This window comes from Mobula hypostoma, chromosome 30, assembly GCF_963921235.1.
Source record: "Mobula hypostoma chromosome 30, sMobHyp1.1, whole genome shotgun sequence".
Classification (NCBI taxonomy): Eukaryota; Metazoa; Chordata; class Chondrichthyes; order Myliobatiformes; family Myliobatidae; genus Mobula; species Mobula hypostoma.
The window spans coordinates 2,535,068-2,557,379 of record NC_086126.1 but is presented as its reverse complement, the minus strand read 5'-3'; the positions used below and the strand labels follow the sequence as shown (position 1 = coordinate 2,557,379).

General features: G+C 47.3%; 2 protein-coding genes across 4 annotated transcripts in view; both read left to right on the top strand.

Annotated features, from left to right (window-relative positions):
- Nucleotides 1–19,757, top strand: part of LOC134339594 (solute carrier family 22 member 6-A-like) — a 71,658-nt gene extending 51,901 nt beyond the window's left edge. For both annotated transcript variants that reach the window (XM_063036239.1, XM_063036238.1), the window contains exons 8-10: nt 17,838–17,946; nt 18,395–18,598; nt 19,022–19,757. In XM_063036239.1, coding sequence (XP_062892309.1) covers nt 17,838–17,946; nt 18,395–18,598; nt 19,022–19,115 — 407 coding nt within the window. In that variant the 3' untranslated portion in view covers nt 19,116–19,757. The remainder of the gene's footprint in view (nt 1–17,837; nt 17,947–18,394; nt 18,599–19,021) is intronic.
- Nucleotides 19,690–22,312, top strand: part of LOC134339595 (solute carrier family 22 member 6-A-like) — a 30,666-nt gene continuing 28,043 nt past the window's right edge. The window contains exon 1 of one of the 2 annotated variants that reach the window (XM_063036243.1): nt 19,690–19,813. The gene's annotated coding sequence lies outside the window, so the exon portion shown is untranslated. The remainder of the gene's footprint in view (nt 19,814–22,312) is intronic. The other variant, XM_063036241.1, reaches the window with a different exon arrangement.

Below are 22,312 nucleotides of genomic sequence, written 5' to 3'. Positions count from 1 at the left end.
AGTGAAGGACGGGATTTGTTTTGTTGTTGATGGACGGTGGGAGTGAAGTACGGGATTTGTTTTATGGTTTGATGGACAGTGGGAGTGAAGGACGGAATTTGTTTTGTTGTTAATGGACGGCGGGAGTGAAGGACGGGATTTGTTTTGTTATTTGAACGATCGTGGGAGTGAAGGACGGGATTTGTTTTGTGGTTTGATGGACGGTGGAAGTGAAGGACGGGATTTGTTTTGTTGTTGATGGACGGTGGGAGTGAATGACGGGATTTGATTGTTGTTGATGGACGGTGGGAGTGAAGGACGGGATTTGTTTTGTTGTTGATGGACAGTGGGAGTGAAGGATGGGATTTGTTTTGTTGTTGATGGACGGTGGGAGTGAAGGACGGGATTTGTTTTGTTATTTGAACGATCGTGGGAGTGAAGGACGGGATTTGTTTTGTGGTTTAATGGATGGTGGGAGTGAAGGACGGGATTTGTTTTGTTGTTGATGGACGGTGGGAGTGAAGGACGGGATTTGTTTTGTTGTTGTTGGACGGTGGGAGTGAAGGACGGGATTTGTTTTGTTGTTGATGGACAGTGGGAGTGAAGGACGGGATTTGTTTTGTTGTTGATGGACGGTGGGAGTGAATGACGGGATTTGTTTTGTTGTTGATGGACGGTGGGAGTGAAGGATGGGATTTGTTTTGTTGTGATGGACGGTGGGAGTGAAGGACGGGATTTGTTTTGTTGTTGATGGACGGTGGGAGTGAAGGACGGGATTTGATTTGTGGTTTGATGGACGGTGGGAGTGAAGGACGGGATTTGATTTGTTGTTGATGGATGGTGGGAGTGAAGGACGGGATTTGTTTTGTTGTTGATGGACGGTGGGAGTGAAGGACGGAATTTGTTTTGTTGTTGATGGACGGCGGGAGTGAAGGACGGGATTTGTTTTGTTATTTGAACGATCGTGGGAGTGAAGGACGGGATTTGTTTTGTGGTTTGATGGACGGTGGAAGTGAAGGACGGGATTTGTTTTGTTGTTGATGGACGGTGGGAGTGAATGACGGGATTTGATTGTTGTTGATGGACGGTGGGAGTGAAGGACGGGATTTGTTTTGTTGTTGATGGACAGTGGGAGTGAAGGATGGGATTTGTTTTGTTGTTGATGGACGGTGGGAGAGAAGGACGGAATTTGTTTTGTTGTTGATGGACGGTGGGAGTGAATGACGGGATTTGTTTTGTTATTTGAACGATCGTGGGAGTGAAGGACGGGATTTGTTTTGTGGTTTGATGGGCGGTGGGAGTGAAGGACGGGATTTGTTTGTTGTTGATGGACAGTGGGAGTGAAGGACGGGATTTGTTTTGTTGTTGATGGATGGTGGGAGTGAAGGACGGGATTTGTTTTGTTGTTGATGGACGGTGGGAGTGAAGGACGGGATTTGTTTTGTTATTGATGGACGGTGGGATTGAAGGATGGGATTTGTTTTGTTGTTGATGGACGGTGGAAGTGAAGGACGGGATTTGTTTTGTTATTTGAACGATCGTGGGAGTGAAGGACGGGATTTGTTTGGTGGTTTGATGGACGGTGGGAGTGAAGGACCGGATTTGTTTAGTTGTTGATGGACGGTGGGAGTGAAGGACGGGATTTGTTTAGTTGTTGATGGATGGTGGGAGTGAAGGACGGGATTGGTTTTGTTGTTGATGGACGGTGGGAGTGAAGGACGGGATTTGTTTTGTTGTTGATGGACGGTGGGAGTGAAGGATGGGATTGTTTTGTTGTTGATGGACGGTGGAAGTGAAGGACGGAATTTGTTTTGTGGTTTAATGGATGGTGGGAGTGAAGGACGGGATTTGTTTTGTTGTTGATGGACGGTGGGAGTGAAGGACGGGATTTGTTTTGTTATTTGAACGATCGTGGGAGTGAAGGACGGGATTTATTTTGTGGTTTGATGGACGGTGGCAGTGAAGGACGGAATTAGTTTTGTTGTTGATGGACGGTGGGAGTGAAGGACGGGATTTGTTTTGTTATTTGAACGATCGTGGGAGTGAAGGACGGGATTTGTTTTGTGGTTTGATGGACGGGATTTGTTTTTTTGTTGATGGACGGTGGGAGTGAAGGACGGGATTTGTTTTGTTGTTGATGGACGGTGGGAGTGAAGGACGGGATTTGATTTGTGGTTTGATGGACGGTGGGAGTGAAGGACGGGATTTGATTTGTTGTTGATGGACGGTGGGAGTGAAGGACGGGATTTGTTTTGTTGTTGATGGACGGTGGGAGTGAAGTACGGGATTTGTTTTGTGGTTTGATGGACAGTGGGAGTGAAGGACGGAATTTGTTTTGTTGTTGATGGACGGCGGGAGTGAAGGACGGGATTTGTTTTGTTATTTGAACGATCGTGGGAGTGAAGGACAGGATTTGTTTTGTTATTTGAACGATCGTTAGAGTGAAGGACGGGATTTGTTTTGTTGTTGATGGACAGTGGGAGTGAAGGACGGGATTTGTTTTGTGGTTTGATGGACGGTGGGAGTGAAGGACGGGATTTGTTTTGTTATTTGAACGATCGTGGGAGTGAAGGACAGGATTTGTTTTGTTATTTGAACGATCGTGGGAGTGAAGGACGGGATTTGTTTTGTTGTTGATGGACAGTGGGAGTGAAGGACGGGATTTGTTTTGTGGTTTGATGGACGGTGGGAGTGAAGGACGGGATTTGTTTTGTTGTTGATGGATGGTGGGAGTGAAGGACGGGATTTGTTTTGTTGTTGATGGACGGTGGGAGTGAAGGATGGGATTGTTTTGTTGTTGATGGACGGAGGGAGTGAAGGACGGAATTTGTTTTGTGGTTTAATGGATGGTGGGAGTGAAGGACGGGATTTGTTTTGTTGTTGATGGACGGTGGGAGTGAAGGACGGGATTTGTTTTGTTGTTGATGGACAGTGGGAGTGAAGGACGGGATTTGTTTTGTTGTTGATGGACGGTGGGAGTGAAGGACGGGATTTGTTTTGTTATTTGAACGATCGTGGGAGTGAAGGACGGGATTTATTTTGTGGTTTGATGGACGGTGGGAGTGAAGGACGGAATTTGTTTTGTTGTTGATGGACGGTGGGAGTGAAGGACGGGATTTGTTTTGTTATTTGAACGATCGTGGGAGTGAAGTACGGGATTTGTTTTGTGGTTTAATGGATGGTGGGAGTGAAGGACGGGATTTGTTTTGTTGTTGATGGACGGTGGGAGTGAAGGACGGGATTTGTTTTGTTGTTGTTGGACGGTGGGAGTGAAGGACGGGATTTGTTTTGTTGTTGATGGACAGTGGGAGTGAAGGACGGGATTTGTTTTGTTGTTGATGGACGGTGGGAGTGAAGGACGGGATTTGTTTTGTTATTTGAACGATCGTGGGAGTGAAGGACGGGATTTATTTTGTGGCTTGATGGAAGGTGGGAGTGAAGGACGGAATTTGTTTTGTTGTTGATGGACGGTGGGAGTGAAGGACGGGATTTGTTTTGTTATTTGAACGATCGTGGGAGTGAAGGACGGGATTTGTTTTGTGGTTTGATGGACGGTGGGAGTGAAGGACGGGATTTGTTTTGTGGTTTGATGGACGGTGGGAGTGAAGGACGGGATTTGTTTTGTTGTTGATGGACGGTGGGAGTGAATGACGGGATTTGTTTTGTTGTTGATGGACGGTGGGAGTGAAGGACGGGATTTGTTTTGTTGTTGATGGACAGTGGGAGTGAAGGACGGGATTTGTTTTGTTGTTGATGGACGGTGGGAGTGAAGGACGGGATTTGTTTTGTTATTTGAACGATCGTGGGAGTGAAGGACGGGATTTATTTTGTGGTTTGATGGACGGTGGGAGTGAAGGACGGGATTTGTTTTGTTATTTGAACGATCGTGGGAGTGAAGGACGGGATTTGTTTTGTGGTTTGATGGACGGTGGGAGTGAAGGTCGGGATTTGTTTTGTTGTTGATGGACGGTGGGAGTGAATGACGGGATTTGTTTTGTTGTTGATGGACGGTGGGAGTGAAGGATGGGATTTGTTTTGTTGTTGATGGACGGTGGGAGAGAAGGACGGGATTTCTTTTGTGGTTTGATGGACGGTGGGAGTGAAGGACGGGATTTGTTTTGTTGTTGATGGATGGTGGGAGTGAAGGACGGGATTTGTTTTGTTGTTGATGGACGGTGGGAGTGAAGGATGGGATTGTTTTGTTGTTGATGGACGGTGGGAGTGAAGGACGGAATTTGTTTTGTGGTTTAATGGATGGTGGGAGTGAAGGACGGGATTTGTTTTGTTGTTGATGGACGGTGGGAGTGCAGGACGGCATTTGTTTTGTTGTTGTTGGACGGTGGGAGTGAAGGACGGGACTTGTTTTGTTGTTGATGGACAGTGGGAGTGAAGGACGGGATTTGTTTTGTAGTTGATGGACGGTGGGAGTGAAGGATGGGATTTGTTTTGTTAATTGAACGAACGTGGGAGTGAAGGACAGGATTTATTTTGTGGTTTGATGGACGGTGGAAGTGAAGGACGGGATTTGTTTTGTTATTTGGACGATCGTGGGAGTGAAGGACGGGATTTGTTTTGTGGTTTGATGGACGGTGGAAGTGAAGGACGGGATTTGTTTTGTTGTTGATGGACGGTGGGAGTGAATGACGGGATTTGATTGTTGTTGATGGACGGTGGGAGTGAAGGACGGGATTTGTTTTGTTGTTGATGGACAGTGGGAGTGACGGATGGGATTTGTTTTGTTGTTGATGGACGGTGGGAGAGAAGGACGGAATTTGTTTTGTTGTTGATGGACGGTGGGAGTGAATGACGGGATTTGTTTTGGTATTTGAACGATCGTGGGAGTGATGGACGGGATTTCTTTTGTGGTTTGATGGACGGTGGGAGTGAAGGACGGGATTTGTTTTGTTGTTGATGGACAGTGGGAGTGAATGACGGGATTTGTTTTGTTGTTGATGGACGGTGGGAGTGAAGGATGGGATTTGTTTTGTTGTTGATGGACGGTGGGAGAGAAGGACGGAATTTGTTTTGTTGTTGATGGACGGTGGGAGAGAATGACGGGATTTGTTTTGTTATTTGAACGATCGTGAGAGTGAAGGACGGGATTTGTTTTAGAAACATAGAAACATAGAAAATAGGTGCAGGAGTAGGCCATTCGGCCCTTCGAGCCTGCACCGCCATTTATTATGATCATGGCTGATCATCCAACTCAGAACCCAGCCTTCCCTCCATACCCCGTGATCCCTGTAGCCACAAGGGCCATATCTAACTTCCTTTTAAACATAGCTAATGAACTGGCCTCAACAGTTTGCTGTGGCAGAGAATTCCACAGATTCACCACTCTCTGTGTGAAGAAGTTTTTCCTAACCTCGGTCCTAAAAGGCTTCCCCTCTATCCTCAAACTGTGACCCCTCGTTCTCGACCTCCCCAACATCGGGAGTGAAGGATGGGATTTGTTTTGTTGTTGATGGACGGTGGGAGTGAAGGACGGGATTTGTTTTGTGGTTTGATGGACGGTAGGAGTGAAGGACGGGATTTGTTTTGTTGTTGATGGACGTTGGGAGTGAAGGACGGGATTCATTTTGTTGTTGATGGACGGTGGGAGTGAAGGACAGGATTTGTTTTGTTGTTGATGGACGATGGGAGTGAAGGACGGGATTTGTTTTGTTATTTGAACGATCGTGGGAGTGAAGGATGGGATTTGTTTTGTGGTTTGATGGACGGTGGGAGTGAAGGACGGGATTTGTTTTGTTGTTGATGGACGGTGAGAGTGAATGACGGGATTTGTTTTGTTGTTGATGAACGGTGGGAGTGAAGGACGGGATTTGTTTTGTTATTTGAACGATCGTGGGAGTGAAGGACGGGATTTGTTTTGTGGTTTGATGGACGGTGGGAGTGAAGGACGGGATTTGTTTTGTTGTTGATGGACGGTGGGAGTGAAGGACGGGATTTGTTTTGTTGTTGATGGACGTTGGGAGTGAAGGACGGGATTTGTTTTGTGGTTTGATGGACGGTGGGAGTGAAGGACGGGATTTGTTTTGTTGTTGATGGACGGTGGGAGTGAAGGACGGGATTTGTTTTGTTGTTGATGGACGGTGGGAGTGAATGACGGGATTTGTTTTGTTGTTGATGGATGGTGGGAGTGAAGGATGGGTTTTGTTTTGTTGTTGATGGACGGTGGGAGTGAAGGACGGGATTTGTTTTGTGGTTTAATGGATGGTGGGAGTGAAGGACGGGATTTGTTTTGTTGTTGATGGACGGTGGGAGTGCAGGACGGGATTTGTTTTGTTGTTGTTGGACGGTGGGAGTGAAGGACGGGACTTGTTTTGTTGTTGATGGACAGTGGGAGTGAAGGACGGGATTTGTTTTGTAGTTGATGGACGGTGGGAGTGAAGGATGGGATTTGTTTTGTTAATTGAACGAACGTGGGAGTGAAGGACAGGATTTATTTTGTGGTTTGATGGACGGTGGAAGTGAAGGACGGGATTTGTTTTGTTATTTGGACGATCGTGGGAGTGAAGGACGGGATTTGTTTTGTGGTTTGATGGACGGTGGAAGTGAAGGACGGGATTTGTTTTGTTGTTGATGGACGGTGGGAGTGAATGACGGGATTTGATTGTTGTTGATGGACGGTGGGAGTGAAGGACGGGATTTGTTTTGTTGTTGATGGACAGTGGGAGTGACGGATGGGATTTGTTTTGTTGTTGATGGACGGTGGGAGAGAAGGACGGAATTTGTTTTGTTGTTGATGGACGGTGGGAGTGAATGACGGGATTTGTTTTGGTATTTGAACGATCGTGGGAGTGATGGACGGGATTTCTTTTGTGGTTTGATGGACGGTGGGAGTGAAGGACGGGATTTGTTTTGTTGTTGATGGACAGTGGGAGTGAATGACGGGATTTGTTTTGTTGTTGATGGACGGTGGGAGTGAAGGATGGGATTTGTTTTGTTGTTGATGGACGGTGGGAGAGAAGGACGGAATTTGTTTTGTTGTTGATGGACGGTGGGAGAGAATGACGGGATTTGTTTTGTTATTTGAACGATCGTGAGAGTGAAGGACGGGATTTGTTTTAGAAACATAGAAACATAGAAAATAGGTGCAGGAGTAGGCCATTCGGCCCTTCGAGCCTGCACCGCCATTTATTATGATCATGGCTGATCATCCAACTCAGAACCCAGCCTTCCCTCCATACCCCGTGATCCCTGTAGCCACAAGGGCCATATCTAACTTCCTTTTAAACATAGCTAATGAACTGGCCTCAACAGTTTGCTGTGGCAGAGAATTCCACAGATTCACCACTCTCTGTGTGAAGAAGTTTTTCCTAACCTCGGTCCTAAAAGGCTTCCCCTCTATCCTCAAACTGTGACCCCTCGTTCTCGACCTCCCCAACATCGGGAGTGAAGGATGGGATTTGTTTTGTTGTTGATGGACGGTGGGAGTGAAGGACGGGATTTGTTTTGTGGTTTGATGGACGGTAGGAGTGAAGGACGGGATTTGTTTTGTTGTTGATGGACGTTGGGAGTGAAGGACGGGATTCATTTTGTTGTTGATGGACGGTGGGAGTGAAGGACAGGATTTGTTTTGTTGTTGATGGACGATGGGAGTGAAGGACGGGATTTGTTTTGTTATTTGAACGATCGTGGGAGTGAAGGATGGGATTTGTTTTGTGGTTTGATGGACGGTGGGAGTGAAGGACGGGATTTGTTTTGTTGTTGATGGACGGTGAGAGTGAATGACGGGATTTGTTTTGTTGTTGATGAACGGTGGGAGTGAAGGACGGGATTTGTTTTGTTATTTGAACGATCGTGGGAGTGAAGGACGGGATTTGTTTTGTGGTTTGATGGACGGTGGGAGTGAAGGACGGGATTTGTTTTGTTGTTGATGGACGGTGGGAGTGAAGGACGGGATTTGTTTTGTTGTTGATGGACGTTGGGAGTGAAGGACGGGATTTGTTTTGTGGTTTGATGGACGGTGGGAGTGAAGGACGGGATTTGTTTTGTTGTTGATGGACGGTGGGAGTGAAGGACGGGATTTGTTTTGTTGTTGATGGACGGTGGGAGTGAATGACGGGATTTGTTTTGTTGTTGATGGATGGTGGGAGTGAAGGATGGGTTTTGTTTTGTTGTTGATGGACGGTGGGAGTGAAGGACGGGATTTGTTTTGTGGTTTAATGGATGGTGGGAGTGAAGGACGGGATTTGTTTTGTTGTTGATGGACGGTGGGAGTGCAGGACGGGATTTGTTTTGTTGTTGTTGGACGGTGGGAGTGAAGGACGGGACTTGTTTTGTTGTTGATGGACAGTGGGAGTGAAGGACGGGATTTGTTTTGTAGTTGATGGACGGTGGGAGTGAAGAAGTTTTTCCTAACCTCGGTCCTAAAAGGCTTCCCCTCTATCCTCAAACTGTGACCCCTCGTTCTCGACCTCCCCAACATCGGGAGTGAAGGATGGGATTTGTTTTGTTGTTGATGGACGGTGGGAGTGAAGGACGGGATTTGTTTTGTGGTTTGATGGACGGTAGGAGTGAAGGACGGGATTTGTTTTGTTGTTGATGGACGTTGGGAGTGAAGGACGGGATTCATTTTGTTGTTGATGGACGGTGGGAGTGAAGGACAGGATTTGTTTTGTTGTTGATGGACGATGGGAGTGAAGGACGGGATTTGTTTTGTTATTTGAACGATCGTGGGAGTGAAGGATGGGATTTGTTTTGTGGTTTGATGGACGGTGGGAGTGAAGGACGGGATTTGTTTTGTTGTTGATGGACGGTGAGAGTGAATGACGGGATTTGTTTTGTTGTTGATGAACGGTGGGAGTGAAGGACGGGATTTGTTTTGTTATTTGAACGATCGTGGGAGTGAAGGACGGGATTTGTTTTGTGGTTTGATGGACGGTGGGAGTGAAGGACGGGATTTGTTTTGTTGTTGATGGACGGTGGGAGTGAAGGACGGGATTTGTTTTGTTGTTGATGGACGTTGGGAGTGAAGGACGGGATTTGTTTTGTGGTTTGATGGACGGTGGGAGTGAAGGACGGGATTTGTTTTGTTGTTGATGGACGGTGGGAGTGAAGGACGGGATTTGTTTTGTTGTTGATGGACGGTGGGAGTGAATGACGGGATTTGTTTTGTTGTTGATGGATGGTGGGAGTGAAGGATGGGTTTTGTTTTGTTGTTGATGGACGGTGGGAGTGAAGGACGGGATTTGTTTTGTTGTTGATGGACGGTGGGAGTGAAGGACGGGATTTGATTTGTGGTTTGATGGACGGTGGGAGTGAAGGACGGGATTTGATTTGTTGTTGATGGACGGTGGGAGTGAAGGACGGGATTTGTTTTGTTACTTGAACGATCGTGGGAGTGAAGGACAGGATTTGTTTTGTTATTTGAACGATCGTTAGAGTGAAGGACAGGATTTGTTTTGTTGTTGATGGACGGTGGGAGTGAAGGATGGGATTTGTTTTGTCGTTGATGGACGGTGGGAGTGAAGGATCGGATTTGTTTTGTTGTTGATGGACGATGGGAGTGAAGGACGGGATTTGTTTTGTTGTTGATGGACGGTGGGAGTGAAGGACGGGATTTGTTTTGTTGTTGATGGACGGTGGGAGTGAAGGACGGGATTTGTTTTGTCGTTGATGGACGGTGGGAGTGAAGGACGGGATTTGTTTTGTTGTTGATGGACGGTGGGAGTGAAGGACGGGATTTGTTTTGTGGTTTGATGGACGGTGGGAGTGAAGGACGGGATTTGTTTTGTTGTTGATGGACGGTGGGAGTGAAGGACGGGATTTGTTTTGTTGTTGATGGACGGTGGGAGTGAAGGACGGGATTTGTTTTGTTGTTGATGGACGGTGGGAGTGAAGGATGGGATTTGTTTTGTGGTTTGATGGACGGTGGGAGTGAAGGACGAGATTTGTTTTGTTGTTGATCGACAGTGGGAGTGAAGGACGGGATTTGTTTTGTTGTTGATGGACGGTGGGAGTGAAGGACGGGATTTATTTTGTTGTTGATGGACCGTGGGAGTGAAGGATGGGATTTGTTTTGTTGTTAATGGACGGTGGGAGTGAAGGACGGGATTTGTTTTGTTATTTGAACAATCGTGGGAGTGAAGGATGGGATTTGTTTTGTGGTTTGATGGACGGTGGGAGTGAAGGACGGGATTTGTTTTGTGGTTTGATGGACGGTGGGAGTGAAGGACGGGATTTATTTTGTTGTTGATGGACGGTGGGAGTGAAGGACGGGATTTGTTTTGTGGTTTGATGGACGGTGGGAGTGAAGGACGGGATTTGTTTTGTTGTTGATGGACGGTGGGAGTGAAGGACGGGATTTGTTTTGTTGTTGATCGACAGTGGGAGTGAAGGACGGGATTTGTTTTGTTGTTGATGGACGGTGGGAGTGAAGGACGGGATTTATTTTGTTGTTGATGGACCGTGGGAGTGAAGGATGGGATTTGTTTTGTTGTTAATGGACGGTGGGAGTGAAGGACGGGATTTGTTTTGTTATTTGAACAATCGTGGGAGTGAAGGATGGGATTTGTTTTGTGGTTTGATGGACGGTGGGAGTGAAGGACGGGATTTGTTTTGTGGTTTGATGGACGGTGGGAGTGAAGGACGGGATTTGTTTTGTTATTTGAACGATCGTGGGAGTGAAGGACGGGATTTGTTTGGTGGTTTGATGGACGGTGGGAGTGAAGGACCGGATTTGTTTAGTTGTTGATGGACGGTGGGAGTGAAGGACGGGATTTGTTTAGTTGTTGATGGATGGTGGGAGTGAAGGACGGGATTGGTTTTGTTGTTGATGGACGGTGGGAGTGAAGGACGGGATTTGTTTTGTTGTTGATGGACGGTGGGAGTGAAGGATGGATTGTTTTGTTGTTGATGGACGGTGGGAGTGAAGGACGGAATTTGTTTTGTGGTTTAATGGATGGTGGGAGTGAAGGACGGGATTTGTTTTGTTGTTGATGGACGGTGGGAGTGAAGGACGGGATTTGTTTTGTTATTTGAACGATCGTGGGAGTGAAGGACGGGATTTATTTTGTGGTTTGATGGACGGTGGGAGTGAAGGACGGAATTAGTTTTTTTGTTGATGGACGGTGGGAGTGAAGGACGGGATTTGTTTTGTTATTTGAACGATCGTGGGAGTGAAGGACGGGATTTGTTTTGTGGTTTGATGGACGGGATTTGTTTTTTTGTTGATGGACGGTGGGAGTGAAGGACGGGATTTGTTTTGTTGTTGATGGACGGTGGGAGTGAAGGACGGGATTTGATTTGTGGTTTGATGGACGGTGGGAGTGAAGGACGGGATTTGATTTGTTGTTGATGGACGGTGGGAGTGAAGGACGGGATTTGTTTTGTTGTTGATGGACGGTGGGAGTGAAGTACGGGATTTGTTTTGTGGTTTGATGGACAGTGGGAGTGAAGGACGGAATTTGTTTTGTTGTTGATGGACGGCGGGAGTGCAGGACGGGATTTGTTTTGTTATTTGAACGATCGTGGGAGTGAAGGACAGGATTTGTTTTGTTATTTGAACGATCGTTAGAGTGAAGGACGGGATTTGTTTTGTTGTTGATGGACAGTGGGAGTGAAGGACGGGATTTGTTTTGTGGTTTGATGGACGGTGGGAGTGAAGGACGGGATTTGTTTTGTTATTTGAACGATCGTGGGAGTGAAGGACAGGATTTGTTTTGTTATTTGAACGATCGTGGGAGTGAAGGACGGGATTTGTTTTGTTGTTGATGGACAGTGGGAGTGAAGGACGGGATTTGTTTTGTGGTTTGATGGACGGTGGGAGTGAAGGACGGGATTTGTTTTGTTGTTGATGGATGGTGGGAGTGAAGGACGGGATTTGTTTTGTTGTTGATGGACGGTGGGAGTGAAGGATGGGATTGTTTTGTTGTTGATGGACGGTGGGAGTGAAGGACGGAATTTGTTTTGTGGTTTAATGGATGGTGGGAGTGAAGGACGGGATTTGTTTTGTTGTTGATGGACGATGGGAGTGAAGGACGGGATTTGTTTTGTTGTTGATGGACAGTGGGAGTGAAGGACGGGATTTGTTTTGTTGTTGATGGACGGTGGGAGTGAAGGACGGGATTTGTTTTGTTATTTGAACGATCGTGGGAGTGAAGGACGGGATTTATTTTGTGGTTTGATGGACGGTGGGAGTGAAGGACGGAATTTGTTTTGTTGTTGATGGACGGTGGGAGTGAAGGACGGGATTTGTTTTGTTATTTGAACGATCGTGGGAGTGAAGTACGGGATTTGTTTTGTGGTTTAATGGATGGTGGGAGTGAAGGACGGGATTTGTTTTGTTGTTGATGGACGGTGGGAGTGAAGGACGGGATTTGTTTTGTTGTTGTTGGACGGTGGGAGTGAAGGACGGGATTTGTTTTGTTGTTGATGGACAGTGGGAGTGAAGGACGGGATTTGTTTTGTTGTTGATGGACGGTGGGAGTGAAGGACGGGATTTGTTTTGTTATTTGAACGATCGTGGGAGTGAAGGACGGGATTTATTTTGTGGCTTGATGGAAGGTGGGAGTGAAGGACGGAATTTGTTTTGTTGTTGATGGACGGTGGGAGTGAAGGACGGGATTTGTTTTGTTATTTGAACGATCGTGGGAGTGAAGGACGGGATTTGTTTTGTGGTTTGATGGACGGTGGGAGTGAAGGACGGGATTTGTTTTGTGGTTTGATGGACGGTGGGAGTGAAGGACGGGATTTGTTTTGTTGTTGATGGACGGTGGGAGTGAATGACGGGATTTGTTTTGTTGTTGATGGACGGTGGGAGTGAAGGACGGGATTTGTTTTGTTGTTGATGGACAGTGGGAGTGAAGGACGGGATTTGTTTTGTTGTTGATGGACGGTGGGAGTGAAGGACGGGATTTGTTTTGTTATTTGAACGATCGTGGGAGTGAAGGACGGGATTTATTTTGTGGTTTGATGGACGGTGGGAGTGAAGGACGGGATTTGTTTTGTTATTTGAACGATCGTGGGAGTGAAGGACGGGATTTGTTTTGTGGTTTGATGGACGGTGGGAGTGAAGGTCGGGATTTGTTTTGTTGTTGATGGACGGTGGGAGTGAATGACGGGATTTGTTTTGTTGTTGATGGACGGTGGGAGTGAAGGATGGGATTTGTTTTGTTGTTGATGGACGGTGGGAGAGAAGGACGGGATTTCTTTTGTGGTTTGATGGACGGTGGGAGTGAAGGACGGGATTTGTTTTGTTGTTGATGGATGGTGGGAGTGAAGGACGGGATTTGTTTTGTTGTTGATGGACGGTGGGAGTGAAGGATGGGATTGTTTTGTTGTTGATGGACGGTGGGAGTGAAGGACGGAATTTGTTTTGTGGTTTAATGGATGGTGGGAGTGAAGGACGGGATTTGTTTTGTTGTTGATGGACGGTGGGAGTGCAGGACGGGATTTGTTTTGTTGTTGTTGGACGGTGGGAGTGAAGGACGGGACTTGTTTTGTTGTTGATGGACAGTGGGAGTGAAGGACGGGATTTGTTTTGTAGTTGATGGACGGTGGGAGTGAAGGATGGGATTTGTTTTGTTAATTGAACGAACGTGGGAGTGAAGGACAGGATTTATTTTGTGGTTTGATGGACGGTGGAAGTGAAGGACGGGATTTGTTTTGTTATTTGGACGATCGTGGGAGTGAAGGACGGGATTTGTTTTGTGGTTTGATGGACGGTGGAAGTGAAGGACGGGATTTGTTTTGTTGTTGATGGACGGTGGGAGTGAATGACGGGATTTGATTGTTGTTGATGGACGGTGGGAGTGAAGGACGGGATTTGTTTTGTTGTTGATGGACAGTGGGAGTGACGGATGGGATTTGTTTTGTTGTTGATGGACGGTGGGAGAGAAGGACGGAATTTGTTTTGTTGTTGATGGACGGTGGGAGTGAATGACGGGATTTGTTTTGGTATTTGAACGATCGTGGGAGTGATGGACGGGATTTCTTTTGTGGTTTGATGGACGGTGGGAGTGAAGGACGGGATTTGTTTTGTTGTTGATGGACAGTGGGAGTGAATGACGGGATTTGTTTTGTTGTTGATGGACGGTGGGAGTGAAGGATGGGATTTGTTTTGTTGTTGATGGACGGTGGGAGAGAAGGACGGAATTTGTTTTGTTGTTGATGGACGGTGGGAGAGAATGACGGGATTTGTTTTGTTATTTGAACGATCGTGAGAGTGAAGGACGGGATTTGTTTTAGAAACATAGAAACATAGAAAATAGGTGCAGGAGTAGGCCATTCGGCCCTTCGAGCCTGCACCGCCATTTATTATGATCATGGCTGATCATCCAACTCAGAACCCAGCCTTCCCTCCATACCCCGTGACCCCTGTAGCCACAAGGGCCATATCTAACTTCCTTTTAAACATAGCTAATGAACTGGCCTCAACAGTTTGCTGTGGCAGAGAATTCCACAGATTCACCACTCTCTGTGTGAAGAAGTTTTTCCTAACCTCGGTCCTAAAAGGCTTCCCCTCTATCCTCAAACTGTGACCCCTCGTTCTCGACCTCCCCAACATCGGGAGTGAAGGATGGGATTTGTTTTGTTGTTGATGGACGGTGGGAGTGAAGGACGGGATTTGTTTTGTGGTTTGATGGACGGTAGGAGTGAAGGACGGGATTTGTTTTGTTGTTGATGGACGGTGGGAGTGAAGGACGGGATTCGTTTTGTTGTTGATGGACGGTGGGAGTGAAGGACAGGATTTGTTTTGTTGTTGATGGACGATGGGAGTGAAGGACGGGATTTGTTTTGTTATTTGAACGATCGTGGGAGTGAAGGATGGGATTTGTTTTGTGGTTTGATGGACGGTGGGAGTGAAGGACGGGATTTGTTTTGTTGTTGATGGACGGTGAGAGTGAATGACGGGATTTGTTTTGTTGTTGATGGACGGTGGGAGTGAAGGACGGGATTTGTTTTGTTATTTGAACGATCGTGGGAGTGAAGGACGGGATTTGTTTTGTGGTTTGATGGACGGTGGGAGTGAAGGACGGGATTTGTTTTGTTGTTGATGGACGGTGGGAGTGAAGGACGGGATTTGTTTTGTTGTTGATGGACGTTGGGAGTGAAGGACGGGATTTGTTTTGTGGTTTGATGGACGGTGGGAGTGAAGGACGGGATTTGTTTTGTTGTTGATGGACGGTGGGAGTGAAGGACGGGATTTGTTTTGTTGTTGATGGACGGTGGGAGTGAATGACGGGATTTGTTTTGTTGTTGATGGATGGTGGGAGTGAAGGATGGGTTTTGTTTTGTTGTTGATGGACGGTGGGAGTGAAGGACGGGATTTGTTTTGTTGTTGATGGACGGTGGGAGTGAAGGACGGGATTTGATTTGTGGTTTGATGGACGGTGGGAGTGAAGGACGGGATTTGATTTGTTGTTGATGGACGGTGGGAGTGAAGGACGGGATTTGTTTTGTTACTTGAACGATCGTGGGAGTGAAGGACAGGATTTGTTTTGTTATTTGAACGATCGTTAGAGTGAAGGACAGGATTTGTTTTGTTGTTGATGGACGGTGGGAGTGAAGGATGGGATTTGTTTTGTCGTTGATGGACGGTGGGAGTGAAGGATCGGATTTGTTTTGTTGTTGATGGACGATGGGAGTGAAGGACGGGATTTGTTTTGTTGTTGATGGACGGTGGGAGTGAAGGACGGGATTTGTTTTGTCGTTGATGGACGGTGGGAGTGAAGGACGGGATTTGTTTTGTCGTTGATGGACGGTGGGAGTGAAGGACGGGATTTGTTTTGTTGTTGATGGACGGTGGGAGTGAAGGACGGGATTTGTTTTGTGGTTTGATGGACGGTGGGAGTGAAGGACGGGATTTGTTTTGTTGTTGATGGACGGTGGGAGTGAAGGACGGGATTTGTTTTGTTGTTGATGGACGTTGGGAGTGAAGGACGGGAATTGTTTTGTTGTTGATGGACGGTGGGAGTGAAGGACGGGATTTGTTTTGTTGTTGATGGACGGTGGGAGTGAAGGATGGGATTTGTTTTGTGGTTTGATGGACGGTGGGAGTGAAGGACGGGATTTGTTTTGTTGTTGATCGACAGTGGGAGTGAAGGACGGGATTTGTTTTGTTGTTGATGGACGGTGGGAGTGAAGGACGGGATTTATTTTGTTGTTGATGGACCGTGGGAGTGAAGGATGGGATTTGTTTTGTTGTTAATGGACGGTGGGAGTGAAGGACGGGATTTGTTTTGTTATTTGAACAATCGTGGGAGTGAAGGATGGGATTTGTTTTGTGGTTTGATGGACGGTGGGAGTGAAGGACGGGATTTGTTTTGTGGTTTGATGGACGGTGGGAGTGAAGGACGGGATTTATTTTGTTGTTGATGGACGGTGGGAGTGAAGGACGGGATTTGTTTTGTGGTTTGATGGACGGTGGGAGTGAAGGACGGGATTTGTTTTGTTGTTGATGGACGGTGGGAGTGAAGGACGGGATTTGTTTTGTTGTTGATCGACAGTGGGAGTGAAGGACGGGATTTGTTTTGTTGTTGATGGACGGTGGGAGTGAAGGACGGGATTTATTTTGTTGTTGATGGACCGTGGGAGTGAAGGATGGGATTTGTTTTGTTGTTAATGGACGGTGGGAGTGAAGGACGGGATTTGTTTTGTTATTTGAACAATCGTGGGAGTGAAGGATGGGATTTGTTTTGTAGTTTGATGGACGGTGGGAGTGAAGTACGGGATTTATTTTGTTGTTGATGGACGGTGGGAGTGAAGGACGGGATTTGTTTTGTGGTTTGATGGACGGTGGGAGTGAAGGACGGGATTTGTTTTGTTGTTGATGGACGGTGGGAGTGAAGGACGGGATTTGTTTTGTTGTTGATGGACGGTGGGAGTGAAGGATGGGATTTGCTTTGTTGTTTGATGGACGGTGGGAGTGAAGGACGGGATTTGTTTTGTTGTTGATGGACGGTGGGAGAGAAGGACTGAATTTGTTTTGTTGTTGATGGACGGTGGGAGTGAATGACGGGATTTGTTTTGTTATTTGAACGATCGTGGGAGTGAAGGACGGGATTTGTTTTGTGGTTTGATGGACGGTGGGAGTGAAGGACGGGATTTGTTTTGTTGTTGATGGACGGTGGGAGTGAAGGATGGGATTTGCTTTGTTGTTTGATGGACGATGCGAGTGAAGGACGAGATTTGTTTTGTGGTGTGAAGAACAGTGGGAGAGAAGGATGGGCTTGTTTTGCTGTTTTTGTCTCTCACTATATTCTATGTTCTTCTGCTGAAGCTGAGGCCATGCTATGTTCATATCCGAATGTGTGAACCTTATTTGCTACACTGTGTGTATTGATTTGTTTTTCTGCCTTGTATATCCTGTCGACCTCAATTTTTCCCCATCATCAGCCTCTCTTTGCTGGCAGTCCCACTCGACACTGCCTCCGTTTGTGAACCAACTTCCTCATCCCCAGCCCTTTCAGTCATGGGCGAAACTACTTTGAACCCAGCCGAACAGCTCCAGAAAACCTGCCTGCCCGGATACTGGTCCTCCTCGGGTCCAGGTGTAACGGTCCCTCTTGTACGGGTTGTAGCTTCTGCAGAAGAGATCGTCAGTGACCCCTCCATAGCAGATGGTGATGTAACCTGTTAGATTGCTCTCCATGGTACATCTGTAGAAATTGGCGAGAGTTTCTGGTGACATCCCAAGACTCCTCACACTGCTCATGAAATCTCTTGAAATATATTGTTGTGCCTTCTTTGTAACTGCATCAATGGGAACAATTTTGACTCAAGTCCAACAACACCTTGGGCACAGGAACCTCGGAATTATTCTCTGGCTGTTTACGCATTTCGATGCCTAAAGCGAGTCTCCTGCCGGTTGCAAGGTGAGTAACCGCCCGCCGCCTCTCTTTCCCTTGCAGACCTGCAGACTGTCCGGACCTCGCTCGCTGCCTTTGGCAAGGGATGTCTGGCAGCCGCCTTCAGCGGCTGCTACCTTCATGCCAGTGAACTTTACCCAACGGTGATCCGGTGAGTACCACAGACACTCTGCGGCCGATCCGGGTCTGGAACTGAACTCACGTCCCGGTTGGGGTGGGCTCCCGACGACCATCCGGAGGGCTGCAGTCAAACATAATTTTAATTTAGAGATACAGGCCATTCTGGTCCAACGAGCCCTTGCTGACCAATGACACCCACGTGACCAATTGACCTACTAGCCCAAAGGTCTTTAGAATGTGGGAGGAAACTGTAGCACCCGGAGAAAAACCACGTGGCCAGCGAGGGAGCGGACACACTCCTTACAGACAGTGGACATTGTGAAGTCTGTTGTCTAGTGACGGCCGGACAGTGCACGACAGAAATGTCTATAAGTTACAAAGTTCCGAAAACTGACTCTCCCTTTTTCACTTTAGAGCAGGGGTTCCCAACCTGGGATCCATGGGTAACTCGTTCTGTTTCTCTGTGTCTCTTCCAACAGGCAGACGGGAATTGGGCTCATAGCTACCATGGCCCGGATGGGTGCAATGGTGGCGCCCATCATAAGAATGAGTGGCGATTACATCTCCTTTTTGCCGTCTACGATATATGGCGGAGTGGCTGTAATCGCAGGATTAACTGCCTTCTTCCTTCTGGAGACACGGAACATCCCGTTACCGGAAACGATCGAAGATGTAGAGAACAGGTTTCTATCTGTCGCATGTTGACTGGGGTTCCCAAAACACCAAGGCCAACAGAAACGGTGATTTCTGGGTCTCCGCTCGGTGGGAGAGATGTGATAGAGCCGAAGAAGGTACAAGAGAGATTCACCAAGATACTCCCTGGGATGAAGAGGTTCAGTTATGAGGAGAGAACAGTCAAGGGGGCAGGGAATTGGTGTATTTATATCAAAAATGCAACCAAGAGCAAAATAGTTCATTGTCCATTCAGAAATCTGATGGTGAAGGGGAAGAAGTTATTCCTAAAACTTTAAGCGTGTGTCTTCAGACTCCTGTACCTCCACCCTGATGGTAGCAGAGAGAAGAGGCCATGTCCTGCGTGATGGGGGACCTTCATGATGGATGAGAGATGTGATAGTTGTAATCAGCAGAGTATTTTTTCTGTTTAGAGCCAAGAAGAATTCTAAAAAGGTCAGCAAATTACGTAATGAAGATGTCCCACTGCAGGAAGCTCAAGAGTCGCTCATGAAACAGAGGGTTTAAACAAACCCGACGTCCCATCCAGACACCATCGCACCCTGTGGCTATCTGAAGGCAGGTCGTCCATGATGGTGTTGACAGGACAGGCTGGATGGGTCGAATGGACAGTTTCTTCTTCCGTTTCTGATGTTGTGATGTGGATGTGCACAGAGATTTTCTCACAAAACAATCAATAAAGTGAAGAGAAACTCTAATTTCTCTGAAGCTCCTTTTAAATTCCTCCCGCTGGTCTAACTCGCTGACGTCCACACACCTGCGCAGTCGTGCCTCGATCAAAACATCTATGAAGGGGAATGAACAGTCAATGTTTTGGGGTGAGAGTCCTGAGGAAACACTGACTCTTTATTCCTTTCCACTGGTGTTCCCTGTCCTGATGAATTCCTCCAGCATTTTGTGCGCTACACCACAGAAGGCATCCCGTTCGGATCTACCACGGCTCGGTACGGGAACGGCTCTGCCCGTGACCGCGAGAAACCCCAGAGTTGCGGACACAGCTCAGCACATCACAGGGACCAGCCTCCCCTCCGTGGACTCTGTCTACGTCTACACCTCCCTCCGCCTTGGTATAAAGCAGCCGACATAATCACCCTCCCCAGACATTCCCTCTTCTCCCCCCTCCCGTCGGACAGAAGATACAAAAGTCTGAAGTCACATCCCACCAGGCTCAAGGACATCGTGTGCACGACTGTGCATCTGTTCAGGTTTGTCGGCACGGGGTATGATCAATGTGCGTTTGAGCGAGTGTGTGTGAGAGAGACACCTGGGCGTTGGGTCCCCAGTGAGGAACAGCAGGGCAGGAGTCCGAGTTACATGGAAATGGCAGCTCAGGCAGTAGCAATTGACCCGGGGTATGGGGCGGTGAACTGCTGATAATCTCTGACAGACACTCGGGCATTGAGCTCAGACTCACCGAAGCGTGATATGTTTCTGGATAAGAAGGAAATCGAATAATACATGAGGTGGTACGGAGAGGACGTTGAGGTAAAAGGCCAGTTGGAATCTGGAAGAACACCGGTACAGAATCGGAGGTCTGAATCTACTCTTAAACCTGCTGTTTCTTACGAGCCCTCCGTTGGTTGGGGTCAGGGGTCAGGGGTCAGCGTGGATGATGCATCCGAACCAAGGCAGTACGATATGCAGAGAAAGCTCTTGCCCATGTAGTAGGCCTCCCCCTCTCCACGCAGAGGCCAATTCAGTTTGGCATCAGTCGTGCCACAGGAGTTGCCAGTCAGCGTTGAACTCAATCTGTGACTGCTTTAAGGATTCCGGTTTCAGATTTTTCTCCAGGAATTTACTCCTGAAGTCTCGTCAGCGGATGTTTGAGATTGAAAGTTTCAAATGTACATTAAATGTCAGAGAAATGTATACAATATACATCCTGAAATTCTTTTTCTTCACAAACATCCACGAAAACAGAACGGTGCCTCCAAAGAATGAACGACAATTAAATATTAGAACGCCAAAGTCACCCCGACTCCCCTCCCTCCAGCAAGCAACGATCCCCACTCCCCCCATCGGCAAAATAAAAACATCGGCACCCACCACCGAGCACTCAAGCATGCAGCAGAAGCAACAGCAAAGACAGAGACTTGCAGTACCCCAAAGACTACTCGTTCACCCGGTATTCGACATACCACCGGCTCTCTCCCACCTTAATAAGGGAGAAAGGGGTGTCTCTGTTTCACAGCGAGGGGGGAGACATAACAAACAACTCACTGGTTTATGATGTTAAAACATCGTTGCATCTCTTTGTCCGAGCTCTGTGCCCAAAGATCTCAGGTCTCTGGGCACACAGCCATAGATCTTCCGACTCTCACAACACACCGACCTTCTGCCAAGACACCGACCTTCGATCCGCCCATCTCTAAATCTTGAACCGCCGAAGGCGAATGAAGCTCTTAGGCCACGTCCTTCGCATGTCAAATAACGGCCAGTCGTGAAACCTTGAGGGTTCTCCCTTCCCATGAAGAACTCTAGTCAGCATGCAACTCCAGGTCAGGGTCTTCAAAAGAACCCTGAAAGGGAAAAATAGAGAAATTAAAGATGGAAATAGAGCTGTTTCTGAAGATGCAAGCAAAGCAGTCGCCGTCAGGCCCCATTGACTCTCCTGATTCCTAATCAGAGTTTTCCTTCTCTGAGATAAGCTGTTAACCACGGCTGATGAGACATGTCTGCCCATCGGGAGCATTTAATAGGTAGTGGGAGCTTATCCCCATCACTACCCACAGCATAATAACCTTAAGGATAGAAGGAGATGGTCCATAAAGCATAGGAGCGGAATCGGGCCATTCAGCCCATTGAGTCTGTTCTATCATTCAATCCTGACCATTTTCCTCAAACCAATTCTCCCCCCTTCTCCCCTTAAATTTAATCTTCTTATTGATCAAAAACCTGTCAACCTTTGCCTTAAATACTCCCAGTGACTTGACCTCTGCTGCTGTCTGTAACAACGAATTCCACAGATTCACCACCCTCTGGCTGAAGAAATTCCTCCTAATCTCTGTTGTAAATGGACCTTCCTGTATTCTGAGCTGTGCCCTCTGGTCCTAGACTCCCACACCATAGGAAATCCTCTCTACAACCACTGCATCGAGGCATTTCAATATTCAAGGAGTTTCAATGAGGTCCCCCCTCGTTCTTCTGAACTCGAGCGAGGACAGTCCCTGAGGTGTCAAACACTCCGTGTACATTAAGGAGGGGTGACACGGGAGCGTAATGGTTAGCGCGGCGCTATTAAAGCTCGCGGCGTTCCGGAGTTCAGAGTTCAAATCCATCAGGTTTGTACGTTCTCCCTGTGAACCTCGAGGGTTTCCTCCAGGTGGTTTCGTTTCCTTCCACAGCCCAAAGGTGGGAAGGTCTGTAGGTTAATTGATCATTGTAAATTGTCCTGTGATTAGCCGAGTTTTACACCGGTGGGGCATTGGACCAGAAGGGTCTGTCCCGCGCAGTATCTCTAAATAAAATAAAATTAACCCTTTCATTATGGGGATCACTCTTATAAACCTCCTTTGGACCCAAGAGTCCAAGATGGTGACGTAGACAGTGAAAATACTGACCGATCTCCTGAGCATATCTGACCATCTGGGTAACAGACGTCCAGTGAGTATGGCACCTCACCTTTCCAGCTCTGCCCTCAATAACTTCCCTGTTCATCCATCTCCTACAGACAGTTCACTCACACCTCATGAGTCCCTCCTCAC